The 18,892-nt window shown below is 36.3% G+C and overlaps 1 protein-coding gene and 1 non-coding gene across 4 annotated transcripts in view; one reads left to right on the top strand and one right to left on the bottom strand.

Moving 5' to 3' along the window:
- LOC733121 (chloride intracellular channel) overlaps positions 1 to 18,892 on the bottom strand; it is a 50,436-nt gene that overhangs the window by 8,305 nt on the left and 23,239 nt on the right. For 2 of the 3 annotated variants that reach the window (XM_012688847.4, NM_001047068.2), the window contains 1 exon segment: positions 802 to 903. In XM_012688847.4, coding sequence (XP_012544301.1) covers positions 802 to 903 — 102 coding nt within the window. 3 annotated transcript variants of the gene reach the window in all.
- On the top strand, positions 473 to 582 carry LOC119631210 (small nucleolar RNA U3). Its single transcript, XR_005246594.1, has one exon. It is a non-coding gene; the product is annotated as a small nucleolar RNA U3 (small nucleolar RNA).

Below are 18,892 nucleotides of genomic sequence, written 5' to 3'. Positions count from 1 at the left end.
GCTGAAGTCCATGGGCGACGGTAACCACTCACCATCAGGTGGGCCGTATGCTCGTCTGCCTACAAGGGCAATAAAAAAATAAAAAAAATAGTATGCATGCGTGTGTGCGTCAAATACATGGAATGTATTGTGTGTAATCGTTTTCTTTATTGATTTAATGTATCTTTTATGCATTATTTTAAAAAAATATTAGCATTGTGCACTTCTTCTCTATATTCTCTATAAGTGTGGAAAATTTCATACTCCTCCGTCAGCGCAATTTTCGTAAAAAGGGATACAAAGTTTTTGCTACACCTATTAATATATAGATACACCTATTCGTTTGAGTTTTAAAACGTACATCAGTGGTGATAATTCTAGAATTTTCTTTCTTTTCCTTTACTATATTTTATAGTGTAGACCCTTAATTAGATGGGGTGCCATTATGACAATTAGGTACTTTGAAAAGTGTATTAACGATGCGACTATCATTAAGACCTTACTTCATAGGATCATTTCTATAGTAAGCTCATTTCGAAAATTTCACACTACGTGAATGATCGACTATCATTATTATTATGTGTGTTAAGGTTTCTTCGCTGAAAGACTAACAAACGATACTATTACACAAACATGCTTATGCGGAAACATGATTCCAGACGGTCAAGTTTGCCTCTATTATACTAAAGTATCTATCTATCTGACAATTTCCTTGACTTCATGACTTTAATAATAAATTTACATAGTTTATTTATGTTCTTTTTTGCAAGCGCGCCAAAGTTGCCTCAACTATTTCGATTCATTGGATAAAGACAAAATTACCTTTAAACTGATTGTCTTAAGCTCAGCCAACAGATATAGGTCCATGAAGTATTCCTGACAGAACAGACAGGCGCCCTTTCGTCTTCCATCGATCGTCGATGCCTGAAAATAGTACAAAAGAATATTAGATCAGATATCTCGTATATTCTTAAGCATTATATACAATAGATAGAATATTTTACGGTAGATTGACAATTTCACAAATTTTGATCTTCAATTTACAATTTAAGTAAGTAAAATAACTAACGAAAGCCATTTTAATAAGTTTTTTACTGGATTGCATATTTTAAAACTGAGTTGACTCGATAATATTTTCGCGTATTAGGTGTTGTTTTCAGTCAGAGATGCTAAGATTCTTTAACAGAGATCTGGATATCTTTCCCAGTGACATGTCGAGGATTAATTACTTATCAATATATGGTTTAGTATTTGGCAATTTATAACATTATTATATTCTTATTATATAGAAGATTATTATAGAATTCTTATCATAGAAGTACTATTTTTTAGTAGTATTTTAGGTATAGTTTTAGGTTATTGTTGCATTTTTTCCTGTTCAAATCATAAATCTGCAAATCTTTAGGAAGTTAACACGATATTGATTTATTCATAATGTAAAGAAATAGTTTGCATTCTTCTTGCTGTCTTAAACGCAACCGTTATCTATGCCATCCATAATAATAGGTGAGAAATCCTGGTCTATTATCAATTCGAATTCGAAAAATCAAGGTTGCTGGAGTAAGACCGGCAGACTATGTGAGATCCGCAGTTTTAACATAGATCTACATATAAATACTATCAAAATAAAGTACCTAGTATTTTCTCAGTGTTAATGTAAACCTATGGTTTTGAATATTCATAAGTTCTATTGTTATATGGTAGTCTCAAGCGTGTCCGATGTTGCGACAACTCTCATTTTCCTAACAAGGACGTATGCTTTGCCAATTCTAATATATTTCTCAGCCTAAGATAAATTCAAATAAGGACTATGATTGAAACTGTGTACGTGTGAACACGAAATTATTTTTTTAGTTTGTTTGTTTTATGCCTCCATGCATTGATTGATTGAAACTTTGCACTTTGGTCAGTATTTTTTTTAGATTGCTGAAATTTTACGATAAGCGCAGCGCGAATGATTCCAATAATCTTCACACAGCTTTCACCTAATTTAGCGAGAGTTATAATGAAGTGTGGCTGGGATAGATCAAGCGCATAAGATTCAAGAACAGGTAATCATCTAAATTTGACTCAACATCTAAATGAATACCTACTAGTTAAGTTTTAGTGTTATAAGTGCATTAACTAAGCCCGAATAGTTTTTTAAAGTGCGTTAACTATCCAAAACATTTCCTGAGCAAATTTTCTCAATTTACTTTCCTCTTGTTTCGTTTATGTGTTGGTTCGTTCGAAAGCTGTTCGTATCAGTCATTGGTTCAACTACGATGCGAGGTCAAAGGGCCTTTTTCCACATTGTGCAATACCGTTTCTGCTAGCTTTCTAACTCAAGCATCGTGACTAAAGAATTAAGATGCGTGACGTAGAGAAAATTACAAAAATTTCCATTGATATTAAACAAGGCTATTCCTTCAGTCGTTATTCAGGTTTTTCTTGTTTTCCCTACCTATACGCTGGTAGCCTAAGAGGCTATTCCAGCTATGTCCGAACGGGTAAGCGAGGTCACGGGCTCAACCTGAGAGAATTTGCTAACACTAGCCCCAGCAAGAGCAGTGCTTTGCAGAATCTACCACCGGATCGGAATCGCGATCCACTGAGAAGATCCGGCGAGAAATTCTGTGGGCTGTGTCCAGGGGTTAGTTCGCTTGTCGAACTCTTTCGACGAGGACGGTGACCGGTGCTTGAGGAACCTAAAGGCACAGAGAGTGTTTCCGGGGAATCCGACAAGACATGTATTGGGCAAGCATTGCTACCTACTTGCCGGAGGATTTGGAACTTGTCATAGACACATCACACCATAGGAGTACACTGGTTACTCTTTATTACTCACTAATTTGGCATTGGACGTCTAAAAATAACCAATACTTGACCCTTATGAAGGGAGCAAATTAATAAAATAATTAGATGTTGTGTTGGTACTATCGCAAGTAATATTGTGTGAAAAGTTTATAGGCAAATGTCTTAAGGACATTTTAAAGTAAAGCATATGTGTTTTTAGATTAATGATCATATTTTACGAAAGTAATTAACGTAGAAAGAGAAGATAAATAAGATTTATCGGAAAATTTGGAAAACCTGCTGGTAACAGGTAAAGTATGCGGAAGAATGCGCAGAGGTACAAATCTAATGTGCTGATCGGACCAGATACGCTCTACTCTTAACACTTCAGTCTACGATGCCATCTGCACAGCCGAAGATAGGCAGGGCTGGCGCAGGAAAATCCAGGAGCAAGTCATTAAGCCGTCTTTGCGCTACTCATACCCAAAAAACAGATAATGCCCTGCGTATACAATATAATAATGCCTTCAGGGCGTTGTTGAGGCTTCCACCTTATTGTAGTGCATCAGGCATGTTCTCCATGCTGTTTAATGAGGCTGCCAGGGACGGAGTTGATAGATTTATTTAAATACTAACATAGTTCTTAAATTATTTGTAATACACACTATGAGACTTTGATGTCTTGAAATAAAAGTTTTCTATTTTTATTTTTTATTAAAGAAGGCCACGACCCTCAGCATTGAGGATCATCGACGCAAGCAGGAGGATCAGAAAATAACGACAATCCTCCTAAGCACGTACCGACTTCTTGTTTACAAACACGTAGGCCGTAGGTAGTATGTAAATCTAAGGCATACGCAACTAGCCTATGCTTCACGATACTGAATCTAAATAGCACGTTATAAGTATGGACGAATTCACGCGATAAACTATAAACCTAGTGACAGCACACAAATGAAACGAGAACAGTGTGTTTCCATTTGCATGTCACGGTACAATAACTAATGTAGGGTGACAATAAAATCTTGAATATTGTATTAAACTTTTTTTTGGGTAGGAATTATCGCGGTTGTTCTAGAAACTGCTGCTTAGTCAGGAAAGAAGTGCCAAGTCGCCGGCAAAATCAGTGGGAAAGGGAAAAGATCGATCGTGTTCTGAAACACACTACAATTTTGTAGTGTACAATTTTGATCTTCCTTAGTTCCAATTAGACCAGGAAGATTTAATACTGTTTCCACAATACAAAACAAATGTTAGGAACCAGTGCTGTTTATTATAATATTATTATTGTTTTAATGAAAAAACATGCCTTGTGTTTCACACCACTGAGATAGAAAATTACATATATGCTATTAATCTTATATTAGCGAAAAAGAATGGCAATAAAACATAGTTATTTATAGGGTAAATGGGTGAACCAGCTTGCGAGTCGCCAGCTGCTAGTCTAGGCCACACGACTAAAGCATATAAGTTATTACAATATAGTTTTAGTTTAGTTTTGTCGTCGTCGTGGCCTAAAGGATAAGACGTCCGGTGCATTCGTGTTGAAGCGATGCACCGGTGTTCGAATCCCGCAGGCGGGTACCAATTTTTCTAATGAAATACGTACTCAATAAATGCTCACGATTGACTTCCGCGGTGAAGGAATAACATCGTGTAATAAAAATCAAACCCGCAAAATTATAATTTGCGTAATCACTGGTGGTAGGACCTCTTGTGAGTCCGCACGGGTAGGTACCACCACCCCGCCTATTTCCGCCGTGAAGCAGTAATGCGTTTCGGTTCGAAGGGTGGGGTAGCCGTTGTACTATACTGAGACCTTAGAACTTATATCTCGAGGTGGCTGGCGCATTTACTTTGTAGATGTCTATGGGCTCCAGTAACCACTTAACACCAGGTGGGCTGTGAGCTCGTCCATCCATCTAAGCAATAAAAAAAAAAAAAGATAAATCTGATACCACATCATTCTCAGTAAGTAAAAGAAATATATTATTTAAATTTTTATTAATTACTAGCTGACTTGGCAGACTTCGTAGTCCCTCAATCGATAAATAAAAGACCTAAACTTTTGTATAAAATAAACAAAAGGAGTCGGTCCGACGGGGGACACATCAAAGGAAAAATAAAATTGTTATTTTTATTTAATTCCCAGCATTTTCATATTTTTTTTACCTTTTAAACCTTCTCTGGACTTCCACAAATAATTCAAGACCAAAATTTGCTAAATCGGTTCAGCCGTTCTCGAGTTTTAACGAGACTAACGAACAGCAATTCATTTTTATATATAGAGATTTCAAAGCTTTAAAGAATCTTCTCTATATAGGTTGAATTTTCTTAGTATAGCAGTATTATTACAAAGGTTTATTTGAGGTCCGCAACCAATTTCTCGTTTTTTTTTGTTGATCAAAATGCAACTTTATTGTGAAAAAAGCATCAAAAGAATCATTTAAAGTATTGCCAATTAGTCGCCACAATTTTTCCTATTTTTCTGGCAGAATTCGGATACCTTATGGGTTTGTCTTTTGAGGCTATTCACAAAGTAAGCCATTCTATGAGTGTAACTACTGATCAGTCAGCCCACGTGTCATCGAACTGAACAAATAATAATCAGACGGCGCAATATCTGGGGAATGAGGTGGGGTAGCTCTTCGCATTTGAAAGTTTCCAAGTAGGTTTTAACGCGTTTGGCTACGTGAGGCCGAGCGTTGTCGTACCGGAGAACACTCTACTATGTCTTTGGTCGTATTGTGGCCGACTTTTTTTTATTGCTTGATGGGTGGACGAGCTCACAGCCCACCTGGTGTTAAGTGGTTACCGGAGCCCATAGACATCTATAACGTAAATGCGCCACCCACCTTGAGATATAAGCTCTGAGATCTCAAGTATAGTTACAACGACTCGCCTTTCGAGCCGAAACGCATTGCTGCTTCACGGCAGAAATAGGCGGAGCGGTGGTACCTACCCGTGCGGACTCACAAGACGTCCTACCACCAGTGCTCGGCTTAATCGCATTAATTGAGTTCAATACCGTTTCCCGGTGAAGGTCGTTCGGTTCCAACAACTCATTAAAAATAACACGCCCATCTGATAGCTCAAGATCTACAGCAGGGATGCCAAACTTATTTTGTCCATTGCCCACTTCAAAAATAAATTATTTTTTAGCGCTCCCATTTTTTCACCTACTTAAAACCACTATATCGACAGCTCAGTCGGTGTCTAAGAGTCCTCCTAGATGAAATTACAAATCGCCTCCCAAGCCTTTAGACAACGCCCTGATTTTTTTTGGGTCTCTTACCACCGCCCTTTAGGCCTGCAGCGCCGACAAGGGGGCGTTATCGCCCACTTTGGGAAAGGCTGATCTACGGCATAATCTTCGCAGAATATACAATTCGAGCCGACGACGTAGTAGCATAATCGGGCAGTCCTGAAGATTGTTAGCCAAATTACTAAGTCTCTAAGCTTTGTTCACAATATTTTAGATCTGTCAAAATCGATTCGCACTTATTGCTGCAGCCAACTATTGACAAGCAGCTAGAGTTAAGTTGCGCATAAATTAAAAAAATCATGGTGTCATTAGCGGAACAAGTTAAGTGGAATAGAAACCAGATGAAGCGATGAAGCGTGACATTGAGGTATCCACGGCGTACGTACAAACACCATGAAACTCACCATGGAGGCATAATGTGGGATAAAATTTCTGCGTCGATTATTTTGCGAATCGAATCGGCAATGCGTTTTACACAAGCATGAGCTACTACTACGCCAAACATTACTTATGATTATAATTATAAATTATCTGTAAAATATGCTTCGTAATTTGTAGCAAGTCAAAGAAATGAAGGATTGTTTAATTTTAATTAATCACTACATAGTATAAAACAAAGTCGCTTTCTCTGTCCCTATGTATGCTTAAATCTTTAAAACTACGCAACGGATTTTGATGCGGTTTTTTTTTTATTGGATAGAGTGATTGAATAGGGAGTTTTATATGTATAATAACATCCATTAAATAATGGAAAAATCAATAATAAATTACAGTTTCCAAAGCGAAGCGAGGGCGGGTCGCTAGTTATAAAATAAAAATAAAAATCGATCTAAAAATCAAGATCCATCGTTAAACTCATTTAATCGTAGAAAACCGAAACACAACATAATTTTATAATCAAAATTCCTCGCTAAAAAATTTGTTAATCGATCGCATATTTGTGTAAATTTTGCAGAATTACTATTATTAATTAAGCACCTGTTTTCGTAAAACGCACACACATACGAAACCGGTTTATTTAAATACGACCTAAAATTAACTGTCTAAATGCTAATAAGATGCTCAGATTTGTCAGCTAAAATCACGTGATGTACACGCACAGTATGGAAAAACCGTAAAAACGCAGAATCAAAACATAATAGACATCAACGAAGCGAAACGAATGCACGCAGTTAGGATTCAAGAGTTCCAAACGAAATGTACACCGTAACTAGCATTCTACAATTGCAATTGAACACGACAGGATAAGAAGTCGTCGTGGCCTAAAGGATAAGACGTCCGGTGCATTCGTATGTAGCGATGCACCGGTGTTCGAATCCCGCAGGCGGGTACCAATTTTTCTAATGAAATACGTACTCAACAAATGTTCACGATTGACTTCCACGGTGAAGGAATAACATCGTGTAATAAAAATCAAACCCGCAAAATTATAATTTGCGTAATTAATGGTGGTTGGACCTCTTGTGAGTCCGCACGGGTAGGTACCACCGCCCCGCCTATTTCTGCCGTGAAGCAGTAATGCGTTTCGGTTTGAAGGGTGGGGCAGCCGTTGTAACTATACTGAGACCTTAGAACTTATATCTCAAGGTGTTTGACGCTTTTACGTTGTAGATGTCTATGGGTTCCAGTAACCCCAGGTAGGCTGTGAGCTCGTCCATACATCTAGGCAATAAAAAATAAAAAAGCCCAGTCGAGTGCGATACAAAACCATCCGATCGTCACAAACAAACATCGGAGTCAACGACACTAACCGAATACATACAAGAAACTTTCAGTTTCGTGAAAACGAAAGCGACACATACTAACATCTATACGTGTAAGTGGTAGATGAAAACGCGTTTTATTCGCGGACGAGCGCAGGAAAAAAATAATAAATAATCCGATAATCCGTCACGGTCATGTTAACAAACAGCATACGTGTCCAGAGAGCCAGCAATTTGTCAATTGACGCGGTTCGTTACCGCGTTCCGACTGCGTGTCTCACTTGAGACTAACGAATGGAAGTAACGAAATTCACACAACACAATCGCGTGAAATTAAACAGTCGAGACGAGAGGAGGTTTAAAGAAAAATCTTTTAGATTAACTGTGTCACAGTATTGAATATTTTGATAGTAATGATCTTGTAGTATGTTATCCTAAATATTTATAATTAATTAATGCTAAATTAATAATTTTTTCTCCTATCTACGCCGAAAGTTCGGTTTTCCTCCCGCTGTACAAGGAAGAAAGTGTAACTTTTCCTCCCGCTGTACCGGGAAGAAAGTGTAACTTTGCCTCCCTGGGTACTGACAAGAGCGCATGCGTTAGTGTCTACGTCTGCTCTCACGCACCTAAAATTCTCCGCCATTGTTGTGCTCGGGTAATTTGCAATATTGTGTTTAGTGTAAAAGTGAAATAAACAAAAAGCAATAAAATTTAATAGTGAAGTATTAAACAAAGATGAGTTCATCAGACAGTTCTTATTCAATTAGTAGTCGTTTATTTAAATTCGGCCTGGTAGGGAAAAAATTGTATGTGCACCGCGGGAAAAAAGTAGGACATCTCAACCCCGTGTTTGCCACTTGGTTATTTTACACGCGGGGGGAAATGTCCTACTTGGTGCACAATGTACTATACTTGACCACTACATTTGGAGGAGTGATTTGCTGACAAATTACGTCATCCGTGATTCGTGCTTATGTTGTTACATAAGTAGGAGTTTAATTTATTCAATAATTTAAAAATACCGAAACCATTCTTCATGAAATGCAAATTAACTATTAAACGTGCAGCGACCCGCGTCAGTGAAATGTAACCAGCGCTTGACCACAGCTGCGGTGTGGCCGCCGTGAAAGTGCCTCTGCCTCTCTAATTACTCTCGTCTTGCCTTTCTTGGTTTTAGATTTTCTTCACCTATTAGCGGACCCGGCAGACTTCGTAATGCATCAAAGGAAAAACAATTTTGTTGTTTTTATTTAATTCCGACCATTTTCATATTTATTTACCTTTTAAATTTATTTATTTTTCCTACCCAGCTGATAGCCTTGAGAGGCTATATCAGCGTAACCTTAACTAGTAGGTGAGCTCACGGGGCTCAAACCTGACGACGTTGCTAACACGAACCCTAGCAAGAGCCGTGCTTCGCAGAATCTACCACCGGATCGGAAACGCGACCCACTGAGAAGATCCGGCGAGAAACTCAGTGGGCTGTGTCTGAGGGTCCTTTTAATTAAACGTTCTCTGGACTTCCACAAATAATTCAAGACCAAAATTAGCCAAATCGGTCCAGCCGTTCTCGAGTTTTAGCGAGACTAACGAACAGCAATGCATTTTTATATATTATATAGATTTTATTAAAAAACCACTTCGATTTGTAGATAGTGTGATTGAAAAGAAAAGCGTCGATTTATTGGTTTCAGTGTTAATTGGAATAGCGTGCACGTGCGTGCATGTGTACATCGTCAAAGTGAAATTTCCCGAAATACATTACAGTTCTGTTATCCGCAAGCACTTCCGCGTGATTCAACGTATTAATGAACAAAATTAAATTACTCTCACTACAAACTAAAAACACAATAAATAGCTATTAAGACATGCATTCTCACTAAATATGACTATGCTGACGTCTTGAGTAACATAATACTAGCATTTGACCGATAGACACAACAGCCCACTGAGTTTCTCGCCGGATCTTCTCAGTGGGTCGCGTTTCCGATCCGGTGGTAGATTCTGCGAAGCACTGCTCTTGCTAGGGCCAATGTTAGTAACGCACCCGGTTTGACCCCCGTGAGCTCAACTACACGTCAAGGAGAAGCTGAAATAGCCTCTCAAGGCTATCAGCATAGGTAGGAAAAAAAAACTAGCATCAAAGGTAATTGTGTATTTACTAATTTTTGAAAGAGCAACAACATCGGTTGCCAGTGAAAATGAAGCCAATATAATCCCATTCTGCTGGAAGGGATTATTTTAATTAAAGAATTTGCAGTCCTTTTTAACACTGTATATTATTATATTACCCAATATAACAATATAGCATGTATAAAACAAGCAATATAGGTGTGTTAATACAGATAACCCTCCTATAAGAGGGTATTTTACAACACAGTTCCGCTCTAAAACGAAAGGAAAATTTCCCCAAAACCCTCTTATAGCACGGTACTTCCACAACACGATAACGGGATTTTTGTTGATTTTTTACATCTTGTGAGTGCGCGCGGGTGGGTACCACCGCCCTGCCTATTTCTGCCGTGAAGCAGTCATGCATTTCGGTTTGAAGGGTGGGGCAGCCGTTGTAACTATACTTGAGACCTTAGAACTTATATCTCATAGGTGGGTGGCGCATTTACGTTGTAGATGTCTATGGGCTCCAGTAACCACTTAACACCAGATGGGCTGTGAGCTCGTCCACTCATACAAGCAAAAAAATATATTGGAAAAGTACAATATTATAAATGGTAATATTATTATAAATGGGAATAACCGAAATTTTGCTGCTTATATTTTATGCGTTATCGGTAAACAAAAACACATACAGACATAGTCGAGATGTTTGAATTAGAAAAAAATACTCTCCTTTTTGTACTGGCTTCTGGTCTCCTATTTTGTAGGAACGTATCTTCCGTGTTTTGTTAACCTGTACAATATAACAATATACTTTTATTTCTTCGTGCAACTTTTTTTGTTATTAGAATACGAATGAACCAGTATCAATTCTCACATTGTAAGGGCGTGGAGCATCGCACAATCGGACTCAATCCCGTATTACCTAACACACAATGCAACAACGGCGCTTTGATAGTTTCATATCTATTTGTCAACTGTTTACAAAGCATATTACGCTCCACTACGTACAAAATGGTCTTTACCTATGTCCTCAATTGAGGTTTTTTTTTTTTATTGCTTCTCGTTACCAATGAATGATGTGAGAGCGTGTTTAAAACATATCTACGTATATGGGTTGTTCACTGTATATCGAGGAGTGAAATGATATTATTTATTTCTACGTGTGTGTTTTAACGACATTTCGGTTAATATGCGACATTTATCTTTTTTTTTTATTGCTTAGATTGGACGAGCTCACAGCCCACCTGGTGTGAAGTGGTTACTGGAGCCCATAGACATCTACAACGTAAATGCGCCACCCACCTTGAGATATAAGTTCTAAGGTCTCAGTATAGTTACAAAGGCTGGCCCGTACCATAATCCGTATATAATCAATACTTTTTTATGTAAGCAATTATGATTCTTAAATTTTGACTTTTCGTACGGAATTAAATGGTATGTTTAAATTCTGTTCGGGTTCGATGCGAACGTTTATTTTTTAGCATTTTACTTAAATCTTTAAAAACGTTAAGCACAATGCAGCTGTACTTAATAGGTTTATTTCGACTTATTAAGTGACTCATTAAATAGCCTTCAGTACGTTTTAATGAGAACGATAATTGTTTGGTATTTGAAGAAGCCAAAGAATGTCTCTCAACAGGACATGGTCTAAGAAAAACTTTATAATTTTTTATTCTTAATACATTTAATGATAAACTTTAATTTTGCACTTCCAAAATTGATGGAAGCATGTGTTCAGTAGTCACCGAAACCTTCATTATATTTGTAGGATATTACACATTTGTTTGCACATGATATTTTCCCTCTACTTTATTATGATGATCTCACAATTTATTATAAGTCAGACGTTAGTGACGATAATGACATCACGGCCTTGAGAATCAGCGCAAAGCCGTAAATAAAGTTAACTAAACACCTTATCAATCCCCAACAAGGATTCAATGGTGATCCGGGGCATCCTTGCTGATAGTCACTTAAGGAAAACGTAAGCCCGGAATTCGTGTCGAAACATTTACTTTGAAAAATCTGGTCAAGGATTTCACTATCGTTTTCGAGTTTTGAATTTGTAACTAAACGTGGTCTTATCCGATTGTGTTGTAAAGGTTCAAGGTCTCGAAATTTCTACGGCGGGTCTGGTCTAGCTAAATCGAAGCTTTGTGTCTTACCCAAATTCCCGTTACGACAATTCCTTTGATTTCAACTATTTAGATTGCAGCTTAAATTTTTTGAATTAAATTTGATATTTTAGTTTTGTTTTGGCTAAAATACATTGAACGAAATACAAATAAATAATAATTCATAATACGTATCTCTACCGTCAGTCTACTTGGCTTGGTTATGCCGAATTGAGCAACATAAAACACCGCAAGAGGCAATTCTAACATCGATAAATAATTTATAAATCGGGCTGGTTTTGATGTTGGGCAAGAATTAGAAAGGGCAGCTTTCGTGGCCACGACCTCACGTAACCGGCTCCGCACAACTGTACAGATGATCTCGGAGAAAGGAAGTCGCATTACCATTATACGATATTTTGTATACGTAGTCAATCTATGTCAAGATTCCATAAACAAAGACGGCTACAGAATTATTAAAATACGTTTTGTGAACTATAAAAATATTAGTTTAGATCTGTTGAAATAATATTTTTCTTGTTTTTCCAGAGTTGCAAATGTCCGTGGTTATGACTGCAGGTTTTAATGGTGTAGATGGGCACAAGAGCTCGCGGTCAATTTTATTGCAAATCTTTCATGCCTGATTATATGACGGCAGAAATATTTTGGGTTGTAGTAGTAACTAGTAAGACTTGATTCCTTAGCCGTCTTTTAAGAGATAATTAATTAGAAATGGAATCCTATTTTCTATACCGATAATGTGATTAAGGTGAGAATGCTTTTCACAGATTAACTTGATTGAAGCATTTAAAATGGATATGTGATTTTCGGCTCACTGGTGTCCATACGAATAAAATTAAAATTATTAAAATCACAATTAAATACCCATAAACTGACTATAAAAATACAAACCAATTTGTGAATAATATTCCAGTCTTATCGAATACATAACTACATAATAAAACAGTTAAACCCAAAGGGATTTTAGATAAAAAAGACAGGTGTGGTTGGTGGAGTGCAAACTTTACGACATTTTAATAGCACCATTCGGAAGATGTACACATTAAATAATATAAAAGTCGAGAATGTTTGATATTTATTGGCATATACATCGAAACGGGTTGGTATTTAAAGTGTGGTGGGTAATAATCTGGGCCCATTGATAACACAAGGATATACCTGTCACGAGGGTTGGGTTCGGAACTTCAAGATTACTGGAACAACATTTTCGTATTTTTGAAATTGAAGCAGTTAAAACAGATAAAAAAATTGAAAGATGTAAATAAATGCGTATATAATCACCAAACATTTGTATCTTTTATGGCGAAAATGAAAGTAAGCACGCCAAATATAAAAGAAATTTAGATTTATATTTCGTTACCGTATCATTCTTCAAATCTCTTTTATTTCGTTTCTCCAACATATATCTATTTATCCAATTGAATTGATGTGTATTTAGCTGCGTCAAATCATACATACAACTTGTGGCGCGTGTACATAAAATAAGTACAGAAGCATTAGCATTATTCCTCTCTTTTAATGCAAACATAAACTATTCATTAAACATTCAAATAGTTCTTGAGTGTAGTGGGCAGGATGTTATTATCTTATTCATAGCTTGATCAGGAACGCGTGTATGTAAATATTAAATAGACTATAGCCAGTGTTGGCTGTTCATGTGTATTAAAGCTGTATTAGTTGCATGCAAAGCAAACACCAGGAAAAAACCAAATTGGCTTTCAGTGAAATCAGATGATTCTTTTATTTTGCTTTGCGGACTAGTCAAAGGGGTTTTGGCCGTTGTAGATGATATTACTAAACAAGGAGGAACAACCTCGAAGTAGTCGTTCAATAGAACATTAATATTCTAGTATTATTCCTTTTTTTCTGATGCACTGGCAATAGATATGAAAACAAAACAACCACCTTTATCTATAGACAACAAGACAACAATAACGGAAGGGTTACGAATATGAACGCAAAAACATTCTATGATAATTGAGCCGGTGCAGTTAATAATTCGTATACCATTTGCATAATCCCATTAAAAATTAAGGCTTACATAAATATAAATGTAAGCCTACGTACACGTCAATTACTGCCTCATTAGAGTTTCTCAGGGACGACTTCCTTCCTTCCTTCGACTGACTTATCTTTATTATCTCGAGTCATCAAAACGTTTTTCATTCCGCACCTTAGCAGATGTCGCTCTATGAATTTCTACTGGTTCCAAGAATAAAACCGCATTCGTGCCAGTCGTTTGTGGCACAGAATAATTGAAGTAATTACACATCGTACGTTCCGATTGTAATTTCGTGCAGTTTTGAGTGTTTAGTTTGACACTGTCAGCTAATTTCAGATGTTTTATTACAGAATAGAGTCCTTATCTACCTTGTTTTAATAAAATTCTAATAATTAGCTACTGGCTTCCATAGACATGTCAATGTGAAAACCGGTACATATGTTAAGACCCAAATTTGGAATCTTGTTTGTGTTAGCTTAAAGGTTATTTTATTCTTCATACCGGGATATCAGGAAAACAAATAAGCCAAAAAACAATAAACTTAAAAAATAATACACTAATACTCATTCTGCCACAACGAATACCGGGCTCGCTGATAACGCCGATATGAGCAGAGGATGTGACGTCACTGCAGACAACCCGTTCTACCAACCGGTCCGACAACTTTCGGCCAAACCCAATATATTTGGGATTCGCAAAGGATGAACAATGTCATCAAAGGAGATTGTATTTCTTACCTGTAACAACAAGAAAATAACAATATATTAAATGCTCGACAATCGACAGACAGAAATTACTTATATCCATTCTTTTTACTGTTTTCCCCGGTTATAGACCACCAGATAAACGACACAATGACAGTCTTCAATAAACATAAAATATTCGACGGATCGGAAATTTTAAAATAAAGAGTACTCTTAGCAATATGCAGTTATTCACTATATTATACGATATGTGTTCAAATATAATTGATGAATTCCTAAGCAACGATGGGTAGGCCCAACTGGGGTACCCTATAGACTTTAAAATGTTAATACCGGCGTCAAGTTTTAGATCTGAAATGGCATAGGAAGGTTATAACAAAGAAATGGGTCCTAAAATTACTTCGCGACCCAAATAGGCAGGTTGGTAGTATTAAGTTGTGTGAAATCACAACGTGCCTTAATGAAGCTAATAAGGTCATGCTAATGCTACAACAATAGAGGGATGATGAGTATGTGTTAGTGGAACATCGCGGCGACTGGAGCATCAGGTAAGATCTTATAGTAACGCTCTAGTAAGGTTCTAAACTGCATTTTTGTCTTATAATTCCCCTAGGGTCACTGCCGTTACCAACTAGTCATGATTAAGCATTAAAATTAACAATTAAAATAAAATTTCAATGTGGTTGCTCAAACTAAGACTGCAATGAAATACAAACAAAATTCAAGAAACTTCAAGAAAACTGTCCTATCACAAAAACAATTACCTAACCGTTTACAGTTTTAAGCAACCAAATTACAAAATTGTATTTAGAAATAATCCTTTTTTTCGTAATTAGAAACTGTACGTGTATTTTTTAACATCGGTACCAAGTGACCTTTGCCATTGAAAACAGATGCCTTGTACATTTAAGGCGTCTACAACAACCTGTTGACAATACCGAGTTGTAAGGAGAGTAATGGCAGCCATTAGTATAAATATTAGTGTGTGTGTGTGTAATACGTATACGTACGTTCGCCTAAGTTGAGCCTACTCTAATGATCATACACAAAGCTAAATTTAAGTACTATAGTTGATATTTAAGTAGTGCAAATAAAATAATATCATATCTTGCATTTAAATTTAGCCATTCCGTCCGTTCGGTAATAATTAATGCTAGAAACATCTGCGTTTAGATTTCAACTGTATACGAAATAATTTTTATTAAATCAATACAAAAGCCTCGGATGTCTGCCTGACAAAATATGGGTTTCGTTAAGACACAAGGTCACTGTTTTTAAACATTATTCATTTGAATATTTGTGACTAATACAATATTTTTAAGGAAATCCAATGTAATTGAAATTCATCACTAAATGGTACTGTTTTGGAAGTTATTTATTGCCTGTTTCCGAAAATTTCCAAAAATCAATTGTTTACCATTTGGTATGTAATATGAATTTAAAAATCATGTCGTCTTGAAGGAGGAAATAGGTTTAAAAAGGAATGAAACTTTACATTACAGATATTCAAAATACGTAAAAAATTAAACTTGCAAGCATTTATTAAACAGTCTCATGCCAGTGCCAGTAATAAGGTGATAACGAAATTAGTCATGTGTCCAAGTTTACCACTTCGCAACGTGCTGATAATTGTCGTCGTCACGATTATGCAAGATTTATAAATGGGTTGGGTCTGTCTTTAAGCACCCTGTATTTTGTTTTAAAGACCGCGTGGATAACTTTATAGAATGTTTTGTATTTTAGTGCTACATTTGCATCTTCATAGCAGCATAGAGCAGAAAATAAAATGGTTTAACTATTTTAATAATAATAGTATTATATTGTTTCCCATTATTGAAAGTAATGTCGTTTTTCTGCCTTCAAAAGAATGTTTAGTCTCGAAGGAGATCACTTATATCTATTTCACAGGCCACTTAAGCTTAATTCCGAGCAATTGACGCCAGGGTCGACGAACTGAATAGAGACAATGAAACCAAATATATTCACGATTTTAGAAAATACAAATTTAGTTCTATTATTTTATGATCTATAAAACCACAAATACGCTTACTGTGAAATTGTGGTTCAAAACCAATATTTATCGATTGATTGGTAGTATTCTTAAAAAACAGGGGTCAATGAACGGTGACAAAATTCGTACGAGCTTACGAGCTTACAGTAGTACCTTATGGAAATTAGCTAGAGTGGCAACAAACTAGCAAAGCCCACGCCTCTTGGCTGAGCCCATGCTCATCCAACCATTTTATGATGCTGGCATATGATGCAAAGGCATCCGGACTACCAGCCAGCACTATAGGAAAAAAAAAGGTAGGTAATATACGGATACGGATAGGAGTTTGGACGACTGGGGAAAAAATTATAATTACGCTCGCAGCGAAGTTAAAGTATGTCTTACCAGTGTTGGCAATAAAAGTCTTCACACCATCAAAATAAATATTTCTAAATGCATCACTGACAACATTTATTGCTTCCAAAGCGATCGATCCGTTGAAATTCGTTCCAAAACTCGATCTGTCCAATTGCAAATGTAACTCGTGTGTTGCGTACGAAATAACAACAAACCAAATTACCATTAACCCGAACGAAGCCAGTTATTTATGTGGACCAAACTAGGTCTGTGGCACGGCTTTGATTTGCATTCAGGCCGCGTTATGAAAATAATGGGTTAGAGAGGGAGGTCTACATAAGAAACGTAAGAAAAAAAATACAAGAATTTTGATCATTGACAAAACCATATGTTCAGACTAGCTATGAATTATTTAAATGAAATCGTCAGTTTCGCAACAATCTACGTTTTTTTTCTAAAAACCGATAAAAAAGAAACAAATATTGAAGTCAGTTCAGGAATGCGGAAACTATTGGTTTGTTAACTTCTTGCTACACAGATAACGCAATATGATCTATGGTGCCACCAATGTTATTCACAAATGAGGTTCTGTACCAAAGTGAGAAAGAGACGAAGCACTCATAAATATTAAGCGAATGTGTATTTTTCAAAATTTTCTTCTAAATTTCAATTATTTATTTTATAAGCCTAACGATTTTCCTCGTCAATAACCCATGGACGTTCACTGCTGTACTTAAGCCTCCATCTTGATTTTTCTCACTACTACTAATTAAAAAATAATAATCTAAAACTCAATATTTCGATAGCATGTGAGTATTAGTAAACTAATAAATATTAGACGGAAGGACCCACACAACGTCCGACCGGTGTTAAGTGGTTACCGGAGGCCCCAGACATCACAAAGTGATGCCGTCACCTCCCTTGAGGCACAAGTCTCAATTGTACAAAGAAAAGGGTTTTGTTTTCATTTCACATTTATGAGGGTATATCGGGTAGGTATATCATATTTATGAGGGTGAGATTCACCAAGATATCTAATGTGGCAAACAGAAATCGACGCGACGATAAACTATGTTTTCCAAAATCCAAAACTACATTAAAGAATAATAGTATACTAGGTATGAGCGTTAGGATATTTAATAAACTACCAAAGAAATTAAGAGACTTAGACGATTTTCATTTTAAGAAAAAACTAAAAGATTATCTTATTAGTGGAAATTATTATCACATAAATGATTTTCTTAGGGACAACATTGAAAATAAATGGAATTTTTAATTATTAGTTGAATTATGGATGAATGAATGGTAAATTATATAATATATTATAATATCTTGCACTGCACTAAAACTCGCATGTCAAATAATGACAAAGCATACACGCTGCTTTTAACTTATGTAATAACTCATTTTCATTATGCTTGGCGAATAAATTATTTCTTTCTTTCTTTCTTTGTATAGTATATTTTTCGCCCTAAATGAAACAATGACACTATCTGATACATAATTTTCAAGAAAAACTGCAGTGTGATTTTATCAGTACTCACCCTATTGGTGTCGGTAAAGCTGATAACCCATCTTATCATGTACTTTACCGAGTCTGACATGATATTCAAACCAAAATACGAATATTGCGCATTTACATAATTATGTAAATTTTTTGTGACTAAACTTTGATTTTGAATTTCAATTACCGCTCGGAATTTGTTCGGCCACACGCTCCATCATTTATTATTTCTTGTGTTACCTTTTTCTAATGACAATAAAGAAAGCAAATACCACAAAAAAAGATTTGGTGATAAACACAGAGCGAAAAAATGTACTGAATGAACATGTTATGACTTGTTATCTTTTATATCAACAT

Source organism: Bombyx mori, chromosome 3 (assembly GCF_030269925.1).
Source record: "Bombyx mori chromosome 3, ASM3026992v2".
Classification (NCBI taxonomy): domain Eukaryota; kingdom Metazoa; phylum Arthropoda; class Insecta; order Lepidoptera; family Bombycidae; genus Bombyx; species Bombyx mori.
Note: the sequence above shows the minus strand (reverse complement) of the source record. Positions and strands in the feature narration are given on the sequence as shown.